Here is a 22,729-nt window from a genome sequence, read left to right on the forward strand (position 1 = left end):
AATGCAAAATAAAGAACCCAGTACATGGATATCTGCCCAAAAGAAGGCACAAAAATAGAAACGAATAAAGCAGAAAAAAGAAATGAAAGATAGGAGAAACGGTGGCTATCTCTCCCTCTCCTTCCTCTGCCTGCGACGGTTTCCCTGTAAAGTTCCAGAAAGGAGTCAGGCGTTACCGGGCGGCATCACCGCCGGCCTCGGCCAGCACCAAGGACGCCAACGGGCGGGCTCATTTTCCCGCCTCGCTCAGACAGAGAAGGGGGTGGGGCCCCACGGAAGGCGGCGTTACGTCACATCCGGTTCGAGTCGCGCCTTGGCGGGGAAGGGACTCGGGCGCCGAGGGGCGGGGCCAACAAAGCGCGCGTTTTGAGAGGGGGCGGAGCCGGATTAAAGACGCTGCGTCACATCCGCGAGACTTAGAGCCCGTGTGGCAGCGGTGCGGAGCGGTCGGGTTCTCAGCGGCGTGGAAACTTGTGGTGCTGACAGGCTGCGGCCGAGCCTCTGTGAAGAAGGTGCAAGAGGTTGGCAGCTTCGGTTGAAGCACATCGAGCCGAGCGGCGGCGGCGGCAGCAGCAGCATCGTCTAGGAGTCATGAGCGACAGCGGCGAGCAGAACTACGGCGAGCGGGTACGTAGAGGTGCTGCAGGGGGCGAATGTGTGGTCCCAGTTTCTTGCATCTCTTCAGGCCTGTGGGCCTCGGACAGGGAGTTGGGCGACTTCGGCTCCGAAGTCAGTCCGGGAGGAGAGGAGTCGGATTGAAAAAGCGTTTGTGAATAGTTTTTATTCGTGAGGAAGGCCAGAGAGGCAGGTTTAGGTGGCCTCGGACCCGAGTCGGCGGTTTTTTCTGTTATAAGGGGGATTAAAATGGCCGCTGCGTCCCCTCGGTGTTGGGGGAGGGGAGCAGTATCTTATTTCGCCGTTGCTCTCCAGCGAGGCCTCGCCGCCGCCATCTTGGGCTGGCAGGCTGGGCGCGCTGCCAGAGGCACAAAATGGCGGCAGAGCCGCGCGTCCACGAGGGCCGGCCCCGCGCCTCACAGGGCTACTTGGTTAGGAAAAGAAGAGCACGTTCTTTGGGGTCTTACACCGGTATTTGGATTAAGAAAGGGTCGTCTTATGAAGCCCCCCCCAAAGGATGGAACCTAGTGTGTTCTTGGGGCTTCTTTTAGGGTGGGGAGAACTAATCTGAGGTAGACTAAATTCTCGGCCCGTTAATTTGAGGAGATGGCGGGCGGGCTTTGTGTTAGGCCTAAATGGAGTGCTTTTCTTTGGTACCGAAAGGGCTTTCAAACCAAAACTCATCAGAGTATACCAATAGAATAGACCACGAGAAATAACGTTTTCTTATTTTATGGAGTAGATATTTTTCCATGGGATTGTATAGGACAAATTGGCGGGCAACAACGATTTATGGCGCCGTTACTTTCTTTGTTTCAAGGCATTCTAATTCTTTGGACCACTTGTACCTGTTCTTTTTTTTTTTTTTTAAGTCTCCACCTCCCCGGTGTGGAGTTCGGTGCGGGTTGATTAGATTTCAGTAGTAAAACAGTTCCCAGGTTTTAAACAGCACGTTATAAAGGTTGGTTGCGGGGTGTATGCTTTAATGACGATGCAACAATGCAAGGCTTGCCAGAGTCTTGCATGTTTGGAGATTAAGGAGAATTTGTTAGAAGAGTGATAAAAAATCACCACAGAACTTGATTTTTTTAACTTGCTAGAAATAAGGTAGGTGTTTTTACAGTCTGTTACTTAAGATTTTTTTCCCCTTTCTAGTAGAGCCACCTTAAAATCAGTCTAAGTAATTGACAGGTAAATCTCAAATATCTTAGCAAACGCGTGTAAAACAGATTCGAGGTGGTTTAAAAATATCTTAGCTCCTGGCACATTAGTGAACTTACTGTGTACCATTGGAGCCAAACCTGTTTGATTTGGTTTGAACTAATCAGGTCTCCCTTATATATTCAGGTGAATGTTTCTTAGGGTAAGAAAGTTTGAATTGTGCTCACAAATTGTGAAAGCTGTGGCTTCTAGTTTCTACTAGTTGAATATACTTTGGAAACTAGTCACTGGTATTTGTATTGGAAAGCAAATGACAATTTTTAGTCCTCAGTGATTGAACAAAACAATTACTGGGTACTTCTGCACTGTTTAGGGACAACAAAACGACTGACTAGCTTAGTTGAATATTCCTGGAAGAGTTACTAAAATCGTGAGCTTGTGGAGATGAAAATTTGCCTAAAAGAAAATAAGTTAGTATGTTTTACATAAGGGAAACAGTTGCGGTTAGGTTCAGGTTTGAGACAGCTGAAGAGGTGTCATCTTATTAATTAGAATTTTTTTGAAGCGGGCATATTTTCTTCTAGTAGAGTATACATCCTAGTGTTTTCCATAATGCTATTACATAGACTAGGTATTCACTAAATTATTATGGAAAGAGAAAGATATAAAATAACTTTAAGCTGCATATTAGAAGAAAAAACTTTATTACTCAGGAGTCATGACTTCCTGGAAGAAATTTCTAAACTTGAAGTTGTGGGATACTTCCATTTTATTTGGTTTGGTGTTTTGTATGTTTGCTTTCCAACTGGTGGTTGGAACCTGAAGTTGTTAGGATAGACCTAAAACATGTGTTTGGACTCCCAAAGAATGCTTGGCAAACCATAAAGGTCAGTGGAACAGTTAAATAAAATACCATAAAAAGGGTTGGGAGGTAGAACAGTCAGGTCTGATTAGCAAAAAACTTCCTTTTGAAACTGCCTGAAAGCAGTGAAAAAGTTGCTTTCAGGGCAGTAATCTTGGACTTGCCTGTAGCCTCTTTGTGGAGCCTGAAAAATTACTTTTCATTTCACTCTAGGCTCTCAAACATGCCAAACTGATCATGTAAATAAATCACTCATACAAATCTCAATTCTGCTGTAATCTTACCCCTCATTTATATAAATCTCTAATCCACTCTCTCACAACCCCCAAAGTAACTCCAGAAATTTTTTGCCCCTAATCCTTTAGACATTGGAAGTAGTTCATCTCCTAAATAGAAATGTTGTGTGTGTATGCAGTAATAAATTATCCTCTTAGAACTAATATAGTGTGTCTCCCCTTGTCTTATTTTAAATGTGTATGTTGGATGTGTTCTTGAATATTTGTGGTTCGTGTCACTTTTATGGCAGAATCTACCTTTTATCTTTACCTGGGATTTTTGTGTCAAAGTGTATTTAAGTTCAAGAAATGTGTCTCTAATTAGATTTGAGATCCCTGATCCTGGCCAAACCCATGCAAGAGTAAAATGTTTTTTGTTTTTGTTTTTTGTCTTTTTTTATGGTCTCCAAATTAAAGTATCCTCCAGAATTTCCAAAACTTGCCTGCAAGCTTTTTTTTTTCCTGCAAAGTGGCTGACATCTTTGCCATAAGAGGCACTCTTAACAGTTATGTCACATTTGGTAGAATATTGGCTTTTTTTGTAGACCTATTTGCAATATAGGAACTAGTCTTAACTTTCTTTAGACATGAATAGTGTCTGGATACATACCATCACATCAAGCTGCCCTTCAGATTCTGCATTGTTTTCTGTTTAATCCTGAATTCTTTGTGTATTCTTTGCTTTTTAACCCCAAATTCTAATTTTTATAATTGAAACATCTCAATCTAATTCTTTTCTAGAAAATTGTAGCTATTGTACCAATTTCCTTTAATAAAGGGTTGAATTTATGGAGTGGGAGGAAATAGTTTGCTTTGTCTCGTTATGAGTGATTAGGTATGAGTCTCTTGAAACCAGGTTAGCTAAGAATATTTTAATTATGTGGATAGTGTCTGAAACTAGAAAGTGACATTGTGAAACTGAAATTCCAAGTGATAAGGTAAGTAATACTGGTTTTGCTGGGGGGAAATGGAGAGGAATTAGATGGTGAGGGATATGTTACATGGAATTCCCCTTATACATCCAATTCCCATTTATGGCTGATAAAACCCCAAACCTAAGTGATGAGTATTTTTATAGTTGACGTTTTTGCCCAAGAGTACCGAACTACAATTGTCTGTATCTTTTGCACTTTAGCACTGTCATTTGTTGATACATTTTTATACATAAATTGTATTATCTCACAGTGTATAGTGATGGGGTGGTGATTAGTATTTAAAGAATTTAAGTGTTTTACCAAGGTTAGTTTTGGGTGGTGTGGGCCACATGGAATTAGGTATTGTCGGTTTTGTTTTTAAGCTGCAAGCCACAAAAGTTCTTAACTACAGCTAATTAGTCTTCAAGTTCCCCCAAATCTTTGCTTTGAATTGGATTTTGGGAGTTATTTTCAGATTGTTACTTTTATCAACATAGATGGTCTAATATGATAGCATGAGATGAGGTCCCTCTTTTGCATTGATTTTTGTGGTTAGGTATTAGATGAAGAATAGGTAGTCTTCTGAAAGTAAAAAGGCATACTTAAACTTGCTTTTGCTGGAAAGTACTGAATGTTTTATGAATGTAAATTTTAGAGTACTGTTTTTGCAAGAGATCTCAAAAGCATGGGCTGAAAACTGATGGAGGCATGTCAGATAGTGGGTTTTTTCAGAGCATATTCTCAGTTTGAGGATTTTTCTATTACCCAATCTTCTGGTAGAGTGGCTGCAAAAAAATTAAATAGTCTTTATAGTGATATGAAAATTGACCATAATAGGTTTGATTTGCTCCCTCCCAATTTTTAAAATATTAACCTTGCAATCAGCCTGATGAGTTTGCACGTTTTTAATGTTACATGAATTCCACTTGTAATCTCTAGAATCGTTTTAACAGAAAATTTGTTGACGGGATGGGACAAGTTTCTGCTTATTTCTAAGTAGGATCTCTTCGAGTAATTAGCTCAATAGTTGGTCTTTTGGTTTTATAAAGTGGCCACTTGGTAGCTAAGTTGAAATAGACCTCTTATTTACATTATTTAGTAGTGTATCTTATAGTTCAAATACAAAAGAGGAAAGGTTGGGAAGGAGTAATAACAGCAGGAAGGCGTCCATATTGATAAGTTGTGATATCTAGAGCTTTGGCCTCCATGCCAGTATCTTCTGCATCAAAGTCCTGTATCTGTACATACTCTTTAGGAGCCCTAGGAGGAAACCTGCTTGGGCATTCTGATTCCACGATTACATTTGTGCTGCTAGCAAACAGTTCCCATTACATTTTAGTGATGGATACTAAAAGAAAATTAACTACTGTGACTCCCTTAAATGAAAACCTATTTAAAAATTTTCCTGGGTTAAGTAAACAATAATTGACTTTTTAAAACTATATTGAAATTAGGCTTACTTTCTTAGAAAAGACAGCACTTCCACAAATAGCCATGGCAGTCTTTATGCCCAGATAGGTATAAAGACTTTTTTTTTTTTTAAGAAAGTTTTATTTTTCCCAGAAAGAAAATAAAACTAGGAGAGGAAATTGTTGACAGTGAAACAGAAGACATAAGATGAAATGCAGGAAAACTAGGATGTTTTATGAGGACAATATTTTGTTTAGGGTATTGAACAGACACTAGTATATTGATGTTAAATATTTTTAGTAACTTCAAGAGGTGAGCTATACTTTTCCCCATATTGCCACCTTTAAAAAAGTAAAATTTCTCCTTTGGACTGCAGAAGATTTTAATTGTTCATTGAGGGGGGCGAGTTTACAACATTATTTGAAAATACCAATGATGCACTCTAATTTGTTCTGCTTTCCTTCACTTGAATGTAGTAGTTGGTTGACTTGGTTTTAGTTCTAAATTTAGTAATTGGACCATTCAGAATATAAAAACTTACTAGAGCAGTTTTCTAGGGATAGGTTGAACACTTAAATATAATCCAAATTTTCAGATTCCCTGACATTGTCTTTCTATAGAGCTCTTTAGACATATGGTACAAAAATGTGTGACATTAAGTACATTTCTTGACCTTATAAGACAAGTCACAATTTGTAAATCTCTCCTACCCTGAGCCCTGTCATCATTGTACAAATGAATTGTTCATGCTTTCCTTTCTTGCACTTTTGTATTTATGTGTCACTTTTTGACTGGAGTTGTGCTTTTGACACTTAACATATTTTCAATTGATGGATAAAATAAGAAGTGTGAAATATAGTTCTTAAAATGATAGATGAACAGTAAATGTTCAGTAGCGCACTTCACATTCAACTTAAGCATGACAAATGAGATTGATTACCATATATATTTTAGAACCAGCAGGAGACTGTAGTTTCAGGTTTTTGAGCTGCATATTCTAGGTGTTTTTAATTATTTTTTTAATCCAAAACAAGGGATTTTTTTTTTCTAGTTTCAGTTTTGGCACTGGATTTTATCCTGGAGTTTTAAAATATTCTTCATCCTGTTCTTTTTCTATTAAGGTTAATGTTGAAGAAGGAAAATGCGGAAGTCGTCATTTGACAAGTTTTATAAATGAGTATTTGAAGCTCAGGAATAAGTGAAGCTGAAATTTGAAAAAATTAAAGAATGCATGCTAATTATCAGACCAGAAGTCCCACTTGTAGAATATTGAGCAATTTGTGTGAAGTGGGGAAGATGAAAGAAGTCAGAATTTGAAACGGAAGAATGAAGAAAAGAAATAAAAATGAAGTTAAGATAAGAAGTAATCTGGAATCAGAAAGCACTACGCTAAGTAATTACTAGTCTGTTTATGTGTCCCTGTATATTTTGCTAAACATGCATGCATTATTTGTTTAATAGAAGGAAATATATACAGGGTAAAGAAGTGCCTTCCAGGGGGAACGTTTAAATTAGGTAATTCTAATTTTAACTTCTTAGTCAAATTATATTGAAATGCGACTTTTAAAAAAAATAACCCTTTGTAGTCAAATACCAGGCAGGAATGAGCTTTCCAGCATGGGTAAAAGTTGGCTTCATGTTGTTTCCTCTAGACTTTTTCGTCTTTCTAACTGCTGCTCCTAGGGACATGAATAAGTACCTCCAGAGTTGGAACTGGTGGTCTCTGCCACCCCCCTGGACTTTTACTATGCACTGACCCCTATCTTAAGTACTAAGCAAATATACAGGGTGGGGCAAAAGTAGGTTTACAGTTTTGAGTATGCAGAAAAGTTTGTATTATTTTTTTTCCATAGGAACAGCTGTAAACCTACTTCCCCCTACTCCCATATAATAGGATGTTGTCATAATTTCCCTAAAGAATGTCACGAGAGTGGTTATAGAACCAAGCCCTCAAAATCCAAGCAAAGCATTGAACAGGATACTTTTGGCATTTATGAAAACAAATTTCCTTACAGATGGCAATAGTGGAAAGCTATGACCACTTAGGTCCTAACTTTAAGGTGCATGTGTGCTAAATTCACAAGGATGATTCTTAATTCTTTTCTGTTTAATGCTTATTCCAGCTGAATGACAAGGGTTACTGCTAAAAATACCGTGGCTTCCCTTAGAATAAGGTGGGTCACACATAAAAGTGAACAGGATATCTAACTCAAAATGGCAATAGTAGCAGGTGCTTCATTCCAAAATCAGCTTTATTTCTTTTTCTCATTTTCTGCTATTAACACTTAGCTATTATAATGATGTAAGAGGTATAGGTTTATAAAGTAGCTTTCTTCTGGTTCTCCACTCCCACCACTTATGGGAGAATAAATCTAAAAGTTCTGTCATTTTCCTTTCTGTATGTTTTGTTGTAGCTGAATAGAAGAGTCAGATGATTGTAATGATGTTGCCTTCAGTTGGATGGAACAAGTACACATCAAAGTAATACTCAATGATAGCCAACCAACAGCTGTCTTCTACCCTATTGGAGAAGCCAAGGTTATCACTTCTCCTTTCTGAAATGAAAAACCCAAAAACTTTTCCTCTCACCCGAAACCTATATAACTATTAACCAATCTTACCCCAATAAATTGAATTACAGCTTTAAAAAACTACTCAGAGTTGTTGGGTCCACTGCTCATGGAAAAAGTGGCTTAAGTTGCATTTCTAGAGGGATCCCATTTTCTGAGATGTTAGGGCCTATCGTCAATGTGAAATTGGCCTTTTTTTATAGTGTTTATTTCTGTATCTTGCAAGGAGAAGAAAATTATTACCATTTATAGGAGAATTTCCAGCATTTGCCTTGCCCCATTACTGCTTTGTAAAAAAAAAAAAAATTCCGCCTACAAACTAATAATTAAATTCATTATGTAACTTTGCATCCTGAATTACAAATAGGCAGAGAGTTGAGGTGAAAGTGATATGAGTGGATATTTCTGTTCAAGCCCTGGGTTCTTTTATTAGGAGGCTGAAAGGTTCTTGAGGTCCAAAAGAGAAAAGACTTAATTAGCCCTCAAGGAGGGGTTGGGGGGGGGGGCAGTTTAAGGTTTGATTAAATGACCCAAGGTAGATAAAGGGCAAAAATAAACATTGATGTTAGACCACCTTACCCATTAAGGTATTCTGTTTCCCCTTGCGGGTGAAGTGTGCATGTGTGCTAAATTCACAAGGGGCAGGCCTCTTGTCCTGAGCAGTAAGGTAAGGCTGATTAATGTGAGGGAGGGGTGCAGGTGAAGCAGAGATAGCACAAAGTTGCAGGAAGATGCCTTTGTCGAGAAAAAAAAAGGTGGGATGCATAACACTTCAGAGGTTGGCTAAGTCAGTGAGACTTAACTAGCATCATAAACATGTATGGTGCTTTTAAGAAGTGAACATACCCAATTCTAGATAATAGTTAAAATCAGCTCCAGATAGGGGACTTGTTTTTTTAAATACTGTAGGTCTACAAGAGTCAGTTTTAAATCTAATTACTGCATCCAGTCTTTAAAAAATAATACAGAAGAAACCTAGCAATTGGGTGGTTATTCCCACTTCTGTCACCTTTCAAAGGTTTTCTAAGCTGCTGCCTTCTCAGAATAGGGGAATGAGAAATAAGGTGTTCTGTTGGAAGGCTAACTTTTTTTCCTGATGTGTTTCCTGTAGGTTGTATGTTACTATGTGACTGACATCCAATTCATAACAACTGAATTCTTCAGGAGGTTTTCAGGGAATTTTTGTCTTTGTTTTAATATGCTCATCTTAGTTCATGATTCTTCTCCTTGAGGTACAGATGTTCAGAGTAGTGCTTCTTTTGGTAGGATTTAATGTTGACACCAGTTTGTCAGCTGAGAGTAGACTTGAAATTTTCCTTGTGTAGAGGGTTTTCCCAGCTGGTTTTACAGATTTGCCTGTGGATTAAGGTTTAAAGTTAACTCTCTGCTTTTAGATTTGGCTAATAATTTAATTTTAGATCTTATTTCTTCTAGACAGGCTAAATTTCCTTGCATGTATTTCCAAGCCAGCTAATGGCCAACATAACTACAAAGGGGTTTAACTTCTTTAAGGATATTCCTGGTGAGAACAGTTGGTGCAGGCATTGTTTAGATGTTAACCTAACCAAATATCAGTATAGAAAGGGAAATTTTTGCATTCTGGTGTTTTCCCCCTTTCCTGGTTAAAGAAATAATTGCCCACAAAATATATATGCCAGGTAGTTTCAGAGGCTGCGTGAATTCTTAAAATTCTTGATCTGTTAGAATTTCATGGGGGAAGTCTCAATATGGCTTAGAATTACTATCTCTTCTCTTAGTGAACAGACTAATAAAAAGCATTTCAGCTTGGAATAAGGCTGTTCTGTTTAATAAAGCAAGAGGCTTTTTAAAGAAGGGGAATCTTGACCCTCTCTTTCTACTTAGATCCCTATGCTGACTAGTTTCAATTAACTGCATAACTTTGTTGGTAATCTTTTTAACTCTTACTATGAAGCACCTATATTCTGCTTCCTTCCAGAGCAACTTTTCTTCTTTGGCTTCCATTAAAGGTTATAATTGTTCCATGACGTAATCATTCTGGTAGTGAAGTAAACAAAGGCGTTTAGTAACTTTTGGGTCTCCATTACAATCTTCTATGTTAGATGTTGCCTGTGGTAGAAACTAAGCCCCCATTTTTGAAAATTACTTTGTCCAAAAGTACCATCTATTTCTTTGACTTTGTTATCACTCCTAGAGGGAAGGAGTGGAAAGTTTCGCATTTCATCTCACATCACACCATATTTTATGATGACTTTGAAGTGTTGGGAAAGTTTCTAAAGTTGTTATGGCCTAGAAACCAGAACTCATTTTACAGGCTGAGTTAACTCTTTTCTTCCCTATTCTAATCTTCGATTTTTAATTTGTCTCGTATATAAATTTTTTCTCTGGGTGTCATAGGAAGGATCCTCCAAATTTTCTCCATTGTGCTGTAAATCTAGAACGTAGTCTAAAATGTTTGAGGCTATAATTTAAAAATAATCCTGTTCTATTTTTTTCAAGAATATTCTAAAGATCTACCACACAGGGAGGTCCCTAACTTTTATCCAGCAGCTTCAACATCCATTCTTCCCTCCACAGTAATGTTGGTTCCTTTTGAATCTGGCCATTTTTATTCTATCTTGGGTGGAAAAACTCACTGAACTTTATTTATGCCTTTTAATTTGCCTAACATTTGGTAACTTGAAATAAAGGTTGTCTTGTTTGATGATGCCTTAGATGTCAGTAGTGTAAGTGTGGGTGTTCTCTTATCCAATTTTCTGTTTCTTCATTTGGCAGAATGTTTCTCTGGTTCCATTACTACTTATACATGTATGCCTTTTCTGCTGATTAGTTGGTCTTTGGTGAACTGCTGGTCATCCTATTTATCCATTCCATTGTTAGTTTTGTTCTGAGAGAGATCTTCCTTTTGTGCCACTTACCTACTGGCTAATCCTAGTTTTGATTGGGAAAGCTATGGGTATATAGTATATACCTAGACTTTGGTTTTACATATAATTCCTGGATTCCCTTTCTAAGCCTAGGTTAGAAGCTCCTAATTTAATATTCTGGTTTTAATAGGTACGTTAGATAGCTTTTCTAACTTCCCATTTGCCCTGGCTCATCTCCATTTAACTGAGGAAGCTGTAGTTCTCTGGCACCCTCTCTATTCTCTTACCTTTGCACAATTCACTACCTTTCTGCTGTAGCTCCATCTGGTTTGTTTCTGGGTCTTCCAAGGCCTCCCACCATGATTAGATGGAACAGGGTCTTAACTGTCTGGTGTCCTTCAAGCTGGTCCTTGCTTTCCACTAGGCTTCTACATTTCTCTAGGATTTGAAAAAGGTTGTCCTTGTCTCTTTTCCCACTGAATAACAATTTGAAAAGTTGAGGTCTTAATAAAAAATCAAAAGCATTTTAAAAGTAAGTTTTATAAATTTCATAGGGTTTTGTTTTTAACTGAGGTAACTTGATTGAAATAGGTATAATGGATAGAAGTCATAGTTATTTTTAATAAGGTTGTTTTTCACCCTAATCTTTATGGAGTAACATTCCCTAAACACAATCCTTGGACAATCCCTCAGCTGCTTGGCTTTGACACCCCTTTCTGAAGAAAGTGGATCAGTTAACTTATTCCTGCTCCAAAAAGGTGGAAGTTCAAGTTAATCGACATATGTCAATTGGAGCAATGCAATTGTACTGGGTATATTCAGTTCCTGCCCTTATATTTTCTTACCTTGGAAGGGGATTGCTTTCCCTCACCATTTATTTCACAGCAGCTTATTTGTTTTAAAGTTGCCCAGAAAGTATACAAATTAAACTTTTGACATCTACGTGTAGGAATCCCGTTCTGCTTCCAGAAGTGGAAGTGCTCATGGATCTGGGAAATCTGCAAGGCATACCCCTGCAAGGTCTCGCTCCAAGGAAGATTCCAGGCGTTCCAGATCAAAGTCCAGGTCCAGATCTGAATCTAGGTAAGAAAGACTGTTGCTCTTAGCTTTGAAATTGGTGTGAACTTTGTAAACTAGGAAGATAGAGAGGATTCGATTATTTGTTGGCCTGTATAATCCTTAGTAGAAATTAAGTTAATCATAAGTTCTAGAAGACCGAAGACTATGTAATCGTTAAAGGCCTGGGCTTTTGAGTTAGGCCTCAAATCTTACCTGTTTTTTTCTGGTTTGGACAGATTATTTAACCTTTTTCCACCTTAGCTTCCTTATATAAAGGCAAGTTAGTAATAGTACCAGTTCTTCAGAATTGAGTATAAGTAACCTACTTATTGCAAATATACTGCAGAACATTGGCTTTCAGTAACTGCAATTTTTGATTAATAGGTGTAGGCTAGTATTATATTGAATGTATGTATAAAGCAAAAGTAATAACGTGTACTTTTTTTTTTAATGTTGGTCAAAAGTATGCCATACATCCTGGTTGCCCAGGACAGCCCCATTATATGCCCGTTATGAAGCATCATTAACCGTACCTTTTCTCTCTTATAATGTGTCCATCCTGATTGAGATGACGATTCATATCATCACTCTCTATCTAGTTAAGAGCAACTGGTTGCTTTTAAAACACAGCAGAGGGAGCTACTATGATGGTGATTTTACCTTAAGTGAATGGTGGGCATAATGGGAGAAGCAGAAAAATAGGGTGGTATTCTGAGAGGGAGACAAATTAAGCTAGTATGGATGCATGTTTCCTGATTTTCAAAAGATGATTGAATGTGTTCACTTTATTTTTTTAATAAGAAAGGTTGGAAGAGAGTTAATGGTTTTGGAACTCTAACAGTTGAATTGACTATTAATACAGAAAAAAGGTATCAATTCCACTCATTTGGTATCATGCTAGTATATGCCTGGATTGTGTTCTGTCTTCTGGAGTTTAACTCTAGAGTATTAAAAAAAATTGTAAGCCATATTTTGTCAGCTATTTAGTCATGACCTTTGGAGCCTTTGTTTTGCAGGTCTAGATCCAGAAGAAGTTCTCGAAGGCATTATACAAGATCACGATCTCGGTCTCGCTCCCATAGACGATCCCGGAGCAGGTCTTACAGTCGAGACTATCGGAGGCGTCATAGCCACAGTCATTCTCCCATGTCTACTCGCAGACGTCATGTCGGGAATCGGGTATGATGAAAAATATTCTGTTTTTGAAGCAATAGACTGTCTAAAACCACTTAATTTAATAGTCCTATCTCTTTTTGAAGTTAGAAATGATTTTGACAATGGAGCATTAGCAGAGAGTTACCTTTTTGAGGCTTTCTAGTGTTTTGAAATAATCTTTTTTTAAAAGATATCTCCCAGCCTGGCCAGGTAATTTAGTTGGTTTGAGTGTCTTCCTGATATGCAAAGGTAGTGGGTTCAGTCCCCAATCAGGACACATAATAAGAATCACCTAATGAATGTATAAATAAAGTGGATCAACAAATCTGTTCCCCTCCCCCTCCGTTGCCGCCTTTTAAAAAGTTAAATAAATGAAAAGGTGTCTCCCATGTATGGTGTACATTTGGGCTAGCATTCATATTTAAGTTAAGCACATTGTCACATTTATAATTCAGCCCATCAAATAATACTCCATGTGCATTACTGTTATAATATTAGTACATTAGATCATATAGCATCTATGTATCTGTTCCATACTTATGTTACTTAAGTTTTCTGTGTTGGTTATTAATACCTATTACATAATGCTTTCCCATTTAATTGTAAGCAAGTTTCTTTTGGGTAGTAAGTCTTTTTCTTGTCTTCCATGAGGGTTCCAAATGAGATGGCATTTAGTGTATTTATATTGTGATTTCATTGTATAATCCAAATGGTTTTGTAGGGTGTGTGTTTGTTTCTGAGAGTGGAGTGGAATTTGGAGTAAATAAATGAAAACGGGGTAAATTCATTATGGCAACTGGAATGTCATCAAGATGTGGTTCACTTTTTATAATGATTGCAAGCAAGCTGTTTAATATCTGTTAACAGTTGAGTGCACATCTTTGACTTCATTTGTGTGTGTATGTGAATAGTTTGTTTCTAAAAATAGGATCAAGCCTAGCATTCCCTATATTTTAATTCAGCATTTTTAGTTTATCATGTATTTCTCTGGCTTGTAGAGACAATGCTATTCTGATTGTGTGTACATATTATGAATGTGTGAACTTTTTATGTTTTTATTTTTAGAGAGGAAGGGAGAGGGATAGAGATAGAAACATGGGTGAGAGGGGCATCGATTGGCTGCCTCCTGCACACCCTCTACTGGGGATCAAGCCTGTAACCCAGGCATGTGCCCTGACTGGTGACCTCTTGGTTCCTGGGTCAACACTCAACCACTGAGCCACACAAGCCAGGCTATGTGAACATTTCTTAAAATAAATTCCTAGAAAGTGAATCACTCAAAATTGCCCTCTAATCTCCCCCCAAAGAGTTAGTTTGTTTTTTAATAGTATGTGCCCCTTACCCCCCTCTACTTAATTCTAAGATTAAAATTGCTCCTGTTGTAATTCTTTCTGACCGTTTGTTTGTTTTAGTTAATCACCTGGGATATCTTTTCCATTGATTTTTGTTTGTTTCTTTGTTTGTTTTATAGAGAGGGTGGAAGGGAGGGGGAGAGACAGAGGGAGAGAAACATCGATGTGAGAGAGACACATCCACTGGTTGCCTCCCGCACACGCCCCGACCGGTGCCGGTGATCAAGCCTGCAACGGAGGTACGTGCCCTTGATCGGAATCTTAACCGGTCTGTGGGTCGATGCTCTAACCACTGAGCCAAACCGGCCAGGGCCTTTCTGCCCATTCTTAAACATGCTTGCAGCACTTGCTGTAACACATGCATTTTTAAAATGTTTATTTAGTCTGTTTACTTTTATTCGTAGTGACACTTTTGGCTAATTTGTTTATGCTGTTTCCTTTTTATTTGATTTATGGCAACGTTTTAAAATCTACTTTTCTGTTTTTAGGCAAATCCTGATCCCAACTGTTGTCTTGGAGTATTTGGATTGAGCTTGTACACTACAGAGAGAGATCTAAGAGAAGTATTCTCTAAGTATGGCCCCATTGCTGATGTGTCTATCGTATATGACCAGCAATCTAGACGTTCAAGAGGATTTGCCTTTGTATATTTTGAAAATGTAGATGATGCCAAGGAAGTAAGTAAAAGCCTGCCTGTACCTTGTAAACTAGCAGCCCTATTGTAAACTTCCAAGTATTTTAGGAAGGACAACTTTGGTTTTAATATTGTAAATAGGATGTGTAAATGTAGCTTGAGTTAAAGGAAATGCAGTCTTCTGGGAAAAGATTGAAACCAGTAATACTTATGAACTTCTTCAACCTTTTATTATGGAAAAATTCAAATATATACAGAATAATAAAGTGTGACTTAGGGCAACTGGTTATATTATGCTCCACTTCAGTATACTTAACTTCTGGCCTGCTATACCTCTAACTCAGTCACCCAACATTACCACCACATTATTTTGAAGTAAAACCTGAGGGCAGCACTTAATACATGACTGGTTCCAGATATGATATACATACTAGGTATAGTTATTGAAGGTTAATACTCTTTAGACTTTCATCAGTGTTTACATTGAACCATTTTCTACAATGAAGAATATTTAAAATTGATAGTTATGACTCAAAAAGGATCTGGTTCATATTTAAATGTTAATTGGCTTCAGGCAGAATGTTGGAAGTAAAAAAAATTAGTATGTTGACTAAAAGTGAACATGGACAGTGTGAATATGGGCCATATTTTAAGAATTTGGACTTTATTTGTATACGGATAATAGCTGGAGTCATCTCCAAGGGATGGTATAAAGAAGAGAAAAGCTTGGAAAACAGTGATAAACCATCTTAGGTCAATATTGAGATTGGGAATTCAGTTCTAGGTAAAATTATATGGTTATTTATGAAAACTGTACTTATTTTTGAAAACCATAAGAGTAACCTGAACTGCTAAAGGAAGAATGGAAAGCTAAATGCAAGTAATTAGGATAGACTACAATTTAAGATATTTAAGGGATTTCCAAAGATATAAATAGGGTTTTTCCCATGGTTACTAGTAGCATAGGCCTTATTTCCCTAATTTTCTGCTACAGTACACAGCTTTCTGAAGAATAGCATACTAATATTTTGTATCTGAATCAGTAGTGCCAGAAACTTATCTTCTGAGGGCTTAAACTTTCAAACAAAAAAGCATAATTGGAAGTTAAAATCTACTTATGGAAAGGGTGTTCTTTAAATGGTGGACAAACAGCTAAGTCTTTGGAATAGGGTTTTTTATTTTATTTTTGCTTTGAAGTTTCATTGCTGTATATTCTAGATGAAGGAGCTATATGTAGCTGTCTTCATTCCAGCTTTTTGCTTCCATAGCAGGGATCCATCAACTTTTTTGTTAAAAATTACTAAATATTTAAGGCCTTGTGAGCCATTAGGGGACTTTCAGTCACAACTTTTCAATGCTGTCATTGTAATGCAAAAGCAGCAATAGAATCTGTAAATTCATGGCTGGAACTTCACATTTGTGGCCATTGAAATTTGAATTTCATATACACTTATGAAATCTTATTCCCAGCCATTTCAAATCATACCTAATGGTTTGTCGGATATGTATTGCTTTAGAGCTAGAAGCACTGTAAGTTGTTAAAAATAACAATTACTTCAATTACCTGATTTAAATTGACCTTTGTGGCTTTTTTGATAAGCTTTTCTCCTGAGTTTTATGACTACCTTTTAAAAATGTAATAGGAGAAACAACGTAAAGTTGTGGGCCATGATGTTCTATCAACATTGAAATAAATTAATGCATCTAACTGAAACATCCAGTCCGACTTTATTTTTTAACTACTGGATAGTTTGTGACTGTCCAGGATGTATATAACAACTGTGTGTGTGTGTGTGTTTATTAATTAATTAATTTATTTATTTATTAGGCAAAAGAGCGTGCCAATGGAATGGAGCTTGATGGACGTAGAATCAGAGTTGATTTCTCTATAACAAAAAGACCACATACCCCAACACCAGGAATTTATATGGGGAGACCTACCTAGTAAGTTTATTTTCAAGATAGAAATTTTATTGATTTAATTTGTTCACTTCCTCCATGTGCTATGGGGAAATTTTTGGCATTTCATCTAATCTTGCCATGGTATAAATAATTTTCCTTTTTTTCTTAACTAGCTAAAACTATTTGGTAATAAAGAAATACCATATATTCAGCTTTGCTTGGGTAATTAAATGTTTCTGATTTGGATAATTTCCCCCAGAATGGAAACTTAACCATTATAGTTAAAATCAAGTTTGTGTAAATCATACTCGAGTGCATTCTTTAGTTTTTGTTTCCTTAAGCAGAGTGGAAAACATGGACTGAACTAATAATAAGATAGTTCTCATGCAGAAAACTCTAATTTGGAGTCATTTTTTAAAACTTAAATATAAAGATCTTATATAAGGAAGAGAATTGTACAATAATTGCCATGTTCTAATAGGCTGAATTCCTAGTCTCAAACTGCATTCTCCATATGATTTTTTTTTTTTTGAGTGAAAATGTGGAATTGGCAAATTGGCTGAAGTTGAAAGCATGTTAGTAGAATATGTGTGCTCCCCCTTTTTTAAAGAACACATTTCTTTGTGGGTTTTTTTTTTGTTGTTGTTTTTAATTTCAGGGGAAGGGGGAGGGAAAGATAGAAACATCAATGATGAGAGCAAATCATTGATGGGCTACCTCCTGGGCGCCCCCTACTGCATATCAAGCCCACTACCCAGACATGTGCCCTTGACCAGAATTGAACCTGGGACCCTTCAGTCTGCAGGCTGACGGACGCTCTATCCACTGAGCCAAACCAGCTAGGGCTATTACAAATTTTTAAACTCTTTTGGTAAGAAGCCACATGTACGGTTTTGCTCAGTGGACAGAGCATTGGCCTGCGCTTGTGGGCTGAAGGGTCCCAGGTTCGATTCAGGTCAAGGGCACGTGCTCGGGTTGCAGGCTCAATCTCTAGTAGAAGGTGTGCAGGAGGCAGCTGATCAATGATTCATCATTGATATTTCTATCTCCCTCTCCCTTTCTCTCTAAAATCAATAAAAAATATATTTTAAAATATATATTTATGTACATTGTTACGGGGGGGACATTGTTTATCCACTATCAGAATTCACATGAGAGTAAAACTCATTTCCCAGTTAATTAACAAGCCTATGAATTTTTGCCCAGAAGAGGATAAAGAGATTATACTTGAAGCAATTTCCCAGTCATGTCCTATAGAGTTTGGCTGTGTAGGTTGTGTTAACCTTAAGAACCAAATGAGCATGGCATTCCTCTGCTGCTGTTAATAAATCTCTAAACATTTTTTTAACAGCAAAAAGTCATGTCTAGAAAAATAGGGGAGGCTACTTGGTATTTTATAAAGATTTAATACTATTCACAGTGGCAGCTCACGCCGTCGTGATTACTACGACAGAGGATACGATCGAGGCTATGATGATCGGGACTACTATAGCAGATCATACAGGTAAGTTAACCATAATAAAATGTGAGTTTTAAGTTGCCAAAGACTTGAAGGAAGCAGCAACTTTCCTGAATCTCAGTTGCAACTTTTTTTCACCCCTCCTAATTATAAGAGAAAGTTTATGTAAAAAGTTACACAGGTAGTAGCCCTTGAGGCTTAGGAGAGAGAAAAGCAGAGGTAACATGCCTGGGGAGAAAGGGAAAACGGAAAGGTGGGTGCAGGTGCCCTAGAAGGGAGAGTGCGCCTCAGTTGCAGCATAACTTAAGCATAACTTTTGTCACCTTTAATAAAAGCATTACTTTTTATACCAAGATAACCAGAGCTAGTTTTTAAACCAGATTTTTAGGTTTTGTCTCTTTTTAAATTAATCGGTATACTTTGAGCATGGCGGAAACCATTACAGACCATACTTCAGTTTTTCCTCCTTTTTTTTAATACTGTTTTTAAAGCAAAATAAACTGCTTTGAAAGTTAATGCTTTATAAAGCAGAGTTGTGGGGGATTTTTGTATATCTAATGTATCGTGCACTAAAAGGCAGGTAAAGGTGATTCTTGGAAGAGTCCATAAAAGTATTTATATAAGAAAAATAGTAACAGTTTGTTCATTACCGAACTTCAAATTTTTATGGGGTTGGTAGAGCTATGCCTATCATACTTGAAAAACAAAAGATCTTTTTGAGAAAAGATCAAAACAAAGTACAAGTTTCCTTTATTTTAGCAGCAGCAATAATTGAGACCCTGCCTTGTCAGAATGTAACTTGTGTAATAAGTATTGCCACAGTAGTAATCCATGATACCTTATCTTGGTGTGATGTTGGGGTATAGATAACTTCTTTTAAAAAAAAATTGATTTGATAATATTTTATGAAATTGACAATTGTTGGTGTCTTAATATCTATGGAAGTGAGGCCATAGGGTGCTTCTGACATTGTCCAGCATCTTATTTTGGACAACATTTTATTTAGAGTATTTTTGCATTAAATAGCACTTGAGGGATTGCTTATGGAAGCTGAGGATATTAAAGTGGTAGATTTGATCTTTAATTAATTTGAGCATTTACTTAGAGATATTCTTGGTTCTAATGATACTTGTTTTAGCCACCAGAGAGCTCTATGCCATTTTATTAAAGGAATGGCAAAGGTAGCTCTTTATCATTTTACTTACAAGAATCTAGCTTTCATATCTCACATGTTTGTTTTACTTCATGAATTGAAAATTCTTTCAAAAACTCATAAAAATTAATGAATTTTTGCCTTTACAGAGGAGGTGGTGGAGGTGGAGGAGGATGGAGAGCTGCTCAAGACAGGGATCAGATTTACAGGTATGCCAGAGAGGGTTATAAATCCTACAACAGTAGAAACGGCTCACCTGAAGACTCCATTACTAGTCTTTTGGTAGTTAAATTATGTGGCATTGCACAAGATTGGATTGCATGAAGTTCATTAAATGTTGTAACTGACCCCAAGTGATGTGGCCATGGCTTTGTGCATTTGCAGAAATTGGTTAAGCTTTTACTCAGTGGTATCATTTTTGTACTTGAATAAGATAATGGGTATAAGGTCATTGATTAGGACCTATAATATTTTTAGTATCTATTCCTGATAGCTATTCTCTTTTGCTACATTTTCTTTGTTGGCTGTTAAACACTTAAGTCAGTCTTAACAAATTGAAATCACTTGGATACACTAGTGAAATTTATTTTGAGGGCGTGCTTGGGATTAGTGGAAAAGACTTATTTTCTCATATTTAGTAGAATTTAAAATGGGTTAGTACATTATCAATGGATGAAACAGCAAGGAGTATTTGACTTCTGGTAGTATTGAGTGATCAGACCTTGAAATCCCATGACTAATACAAAGTTTTTGAAGGTTGATGGCAGCCTTCTAGTTTTAGAAACTGATAAAGGGACTGTGCGTAATTATATGTCTTTTCATCTAATTGTGATCTCTGGGATCTTAAATGGTCTTGACATTTGTTTACAGAAGGCGGTCACCTTCTCCTTACTATAGTCGTGGAGGATATAGATCACGTTCCAGATCTCGATCATACTCACCTCGTAAGTTTTTGTCTTGATATATTATTTAGTTTATATATTGTGATAATATGGCTTGCCCTACCTAATTTGCCAAACCACAGCAGAGTAACTTTCTTATGCAGAAAAGGGGTTCATTCAAGTAGTTTTATGTACTAGAGGCCCAATGCACAAAATTTGTGCAAGAGTAGGCCTTCCTTCCCCCTGGCTGCCAGCACCGGCTTCCCTCTGGCACCTGGGACCCAGGCTTCCCTCACAGCCCCGGCTTCATCTGGAGGGACATCCAGTCTAATTAGCACATTACACTTTTTTTATTATAGACTAGAGGCCCGGTGCATGAAATTTGTGCCCAGGGTTGGGGGGGGGGGATCCCTCAGCCTGGCCTGCAACCTCTCCAGTCCAGGAGAGATGAGACCTAAACCTGCGGTCAGACATCCCTCTCGCAATCCGGGACCACTGGCTCCTAACCACTCGCATGCCTGCATGCCTGCCAGCCTGATCACCCCTAACCACCTCTGCCTCAGCCCCTGCCACCAGGGCTTTGTCCAGAAGATGTCTGGTCTAATTAGCATATTATCCTTTTATTAGTATAGATAATCCCGCAAACTTTATGTTTAGGGTTCCAGATGGTATGAGAAGAACCCTTGAAACCTAGTTTCTAATTAAAATAGTAAATATAGCCCTAGCTGGTTTGCCTGGGTGGATAGAGCATTGGCCTGTGGGCTGAAGGATCCTGGGCTCAATTCCGGTCAAGGGCACATGCACGGGTTGCAGTCTCGATCCCCAGTGCAAGAGGCAGCCAATCAATGATTCACTCATCATTGATGTGTCTATTTCTCCCTTTCCCTTCCTCTCTGAAATCAATAAGAAATACATTTACTTAAATAAAGTGTGTGTGTAGGTAGTCTCACCATTTGTAGCACTAGTGCTTGTAATTTTTGCACATCTTGGGAACATCTTTGTGACTTAACCTTACTTAGCTCAGGTTGATAATTACTTCCTAGTTATTTCTATTGTTTCACATTGATTCATTTCTAGAGACTCTTGTGTGAAAGTCTTCCTCTATTTTCACAGAAGAGAATCTGGTACATAGGAATGTCTGAATGACAGATCATTCTAAAATTCTCAGTAAAATATACTTGCTAATCAGTTCTCAGAATTAATGCCCCTTTTTTCTCTCTTCAATTCCAGGTCGCTATTAAAGCATGAAGTGGAAGGCTTTCTGAAACCTACCTTAGAGTTTGGATATTGTTTGTGGACAATATTTTTTATTGTCTCCTGTTTAAAAAGTGAACAGTGCCTAGTGAAGTTAGGTGACTTTTACACCTTTTATGATGACTACTTTTGGTGGAGTTGAAATGCTGTTCTCATTCGCATTTGTGTAGTTCGGTGCTTTGTTCCAAGTTAAGTGTTTTCAGAAAAGTATGTTTTGCATGTATTTTTTTTCAGTCTAAATTTTGACTGCTGAGAAGTTTTTATTGTACAAAACTTCATTTAAAGGGTTTTTCTACTGAATCCAGGGTATTCTGAAGATCGAAGCCTGTGTGTAAAATGCTACCAAATGGCAAAAAGCAACAATAAAGTTTGATTTTTACTTTTCTTTCTAACATCAGTGCTTAGCAGAATTGTTCAGACTAGGTTGTCAATAGTAAATTTGAAGACAAAAATGTCCATTTTCCTTTAGTCCATGGAACCTACCATACTTGATATACCTGCAACTAAATATTAAAAATTATGCTCTGTAACTCAGTACTGCTAGTATTAGAACTAATGATCTTTCAATACAGCAAATGCTTAATGCTTATACTAATGTGGATTTGTCAGCCTTTATGTAATCTGTATTATATAGCAGGGAAAGAGTGGCACAATGTATGGCTTAAAAAGGCTATTTCTCAATGATGGTATTTCAACTGGTTATCAGCAAATGACAATACATTCCACCACAAATGTGCTCTTGTTCTAGCTTTTAGACTATATGAAAGAAACGGGGTGCTTCAGAATTTGGAGAAAGAAACACGACCGTGTTGTGGATGAACTGAAGACTGCCTGTTCATTTTTTAAATATTTCAGGTCCTTTGCATACCAGAGGAGGCCCAATTTCACTCAAATGTTTTGAGAACTGTGTTAAATAAATGCAAATGAAAAGTAAAGTGCTGGTACAATTCAGTTTACAAAGATTTTATTTTAACCTAGGAGTAGTTACTTAACCAGAACGATCCTCTCTACTTGGGGGTTGGCATTGTATTAAATAACTAGTTTCACCCTTATTCTGAGAGTGTCTGAAATGCATGTTCTCAATATTGTTTCTTCCGAATTTTATGCAAATGGCCAATTCTGTAGAAATTGCTATAGGTAGGCTATTTTGTTGGCCTGTTGATCTTTTTTTAAATTGATTTGAGAGAGGGGAAGGGAAATGGATATGCAGAGTAAAACATCAATCAG

At 37.5% G+C, this 22,729-nt stretch overlaps 1 protein-coding gene across 7 annotated transcripts; it reads left to right on the plus strand.

The window, feature by feature from the left end:
* The first annotated feature begins 333 nt into the window (after window positions 1-333).
* On the plus strand, window positions 334-22,449 carry TRA2B (transformer 2 beta homolog (Drosophila)). Of its 7 annotated transcripts, none has more exons than XM_014530496.1 (12): window positions 387-627; window positions 6,359-6,752; window positions 7,361-7,411; window positions 7,652-7,775; window positions 11,603-11,736; window positions 12,729-12,891; window positions 14,708-14,896; window positions 16,682-16,797; window positions 18,176-18,259; window positions 19,517-19,576; window positions 20,238-20,311; window positions 21,479-22,449. In XM_014530496.1, exons 4-12 carry the CDS (start codon window positions 7,698-7,700, stop codon window positions 21,487-21,489), a joined length of 909 nt encoding a protein of 302 aa, XP_014385982.1. In that variant the 5' UTR covers window positions 387-627; window positions 6,359-6,752; window positions 7,361-7,411; window positions 7,652-7,697; the 3' UTR covers window positions 21,490-22,449. The 7 variants fall into 7 exon arrangements, with proteins under 7 accessions (XP_005858493.1, XP_014385982.1, XP_014385989.1 ...); XM_014530503.1 differs by having other exon boundaries at window positions 6,359-6,630; XM_014530500.1 differs by lacking the exon at window positions 7,361-7,411.
* Window positions 22,450-22,729: the final 280 nt, after the last annotated feature.

This window comes from Myotis brandtii, unplaced genomic scaffold (assembly GCF_000412655.1).
Source record: "Myotis brandtii unplaced genomic scaffold, ASM41265v1 scaffold118, whole genome shotgun sequence".
NCBI lineage: Eukaryota > Metazoa > Chordata > Mammalia > Chiroptera > Vespertilionidae > Myotis > Myotis brandtii.

What these genes read in the sequence shown, in the direction of transcription:
- TRA2B (XM_014530496.1), top strand. Translation starts at nt 7,698, where the DNA reads ATGGAACAAGTACACATCAAAGTAATACTCAATGATAGCCAACCAACA. An exon ending in ATGTAGATGATGCCAAGGAA is followed by an intron (nt 14,897 to 16,681) that starts GTAAGTAAAAGC and finishes TTTATTTATTAG; the next exon opens with GCAAAAGAGCGTGCCAATGG. An exon ending in GACAGGGATCAGATTTACAG is followed by an intron (nt 19,577 to 20,237) that starts GTATGCCAGAGA and finishes ATTTGTTTACAG; the next exon opens with AAGGCGGTCACCTTCTCCTT.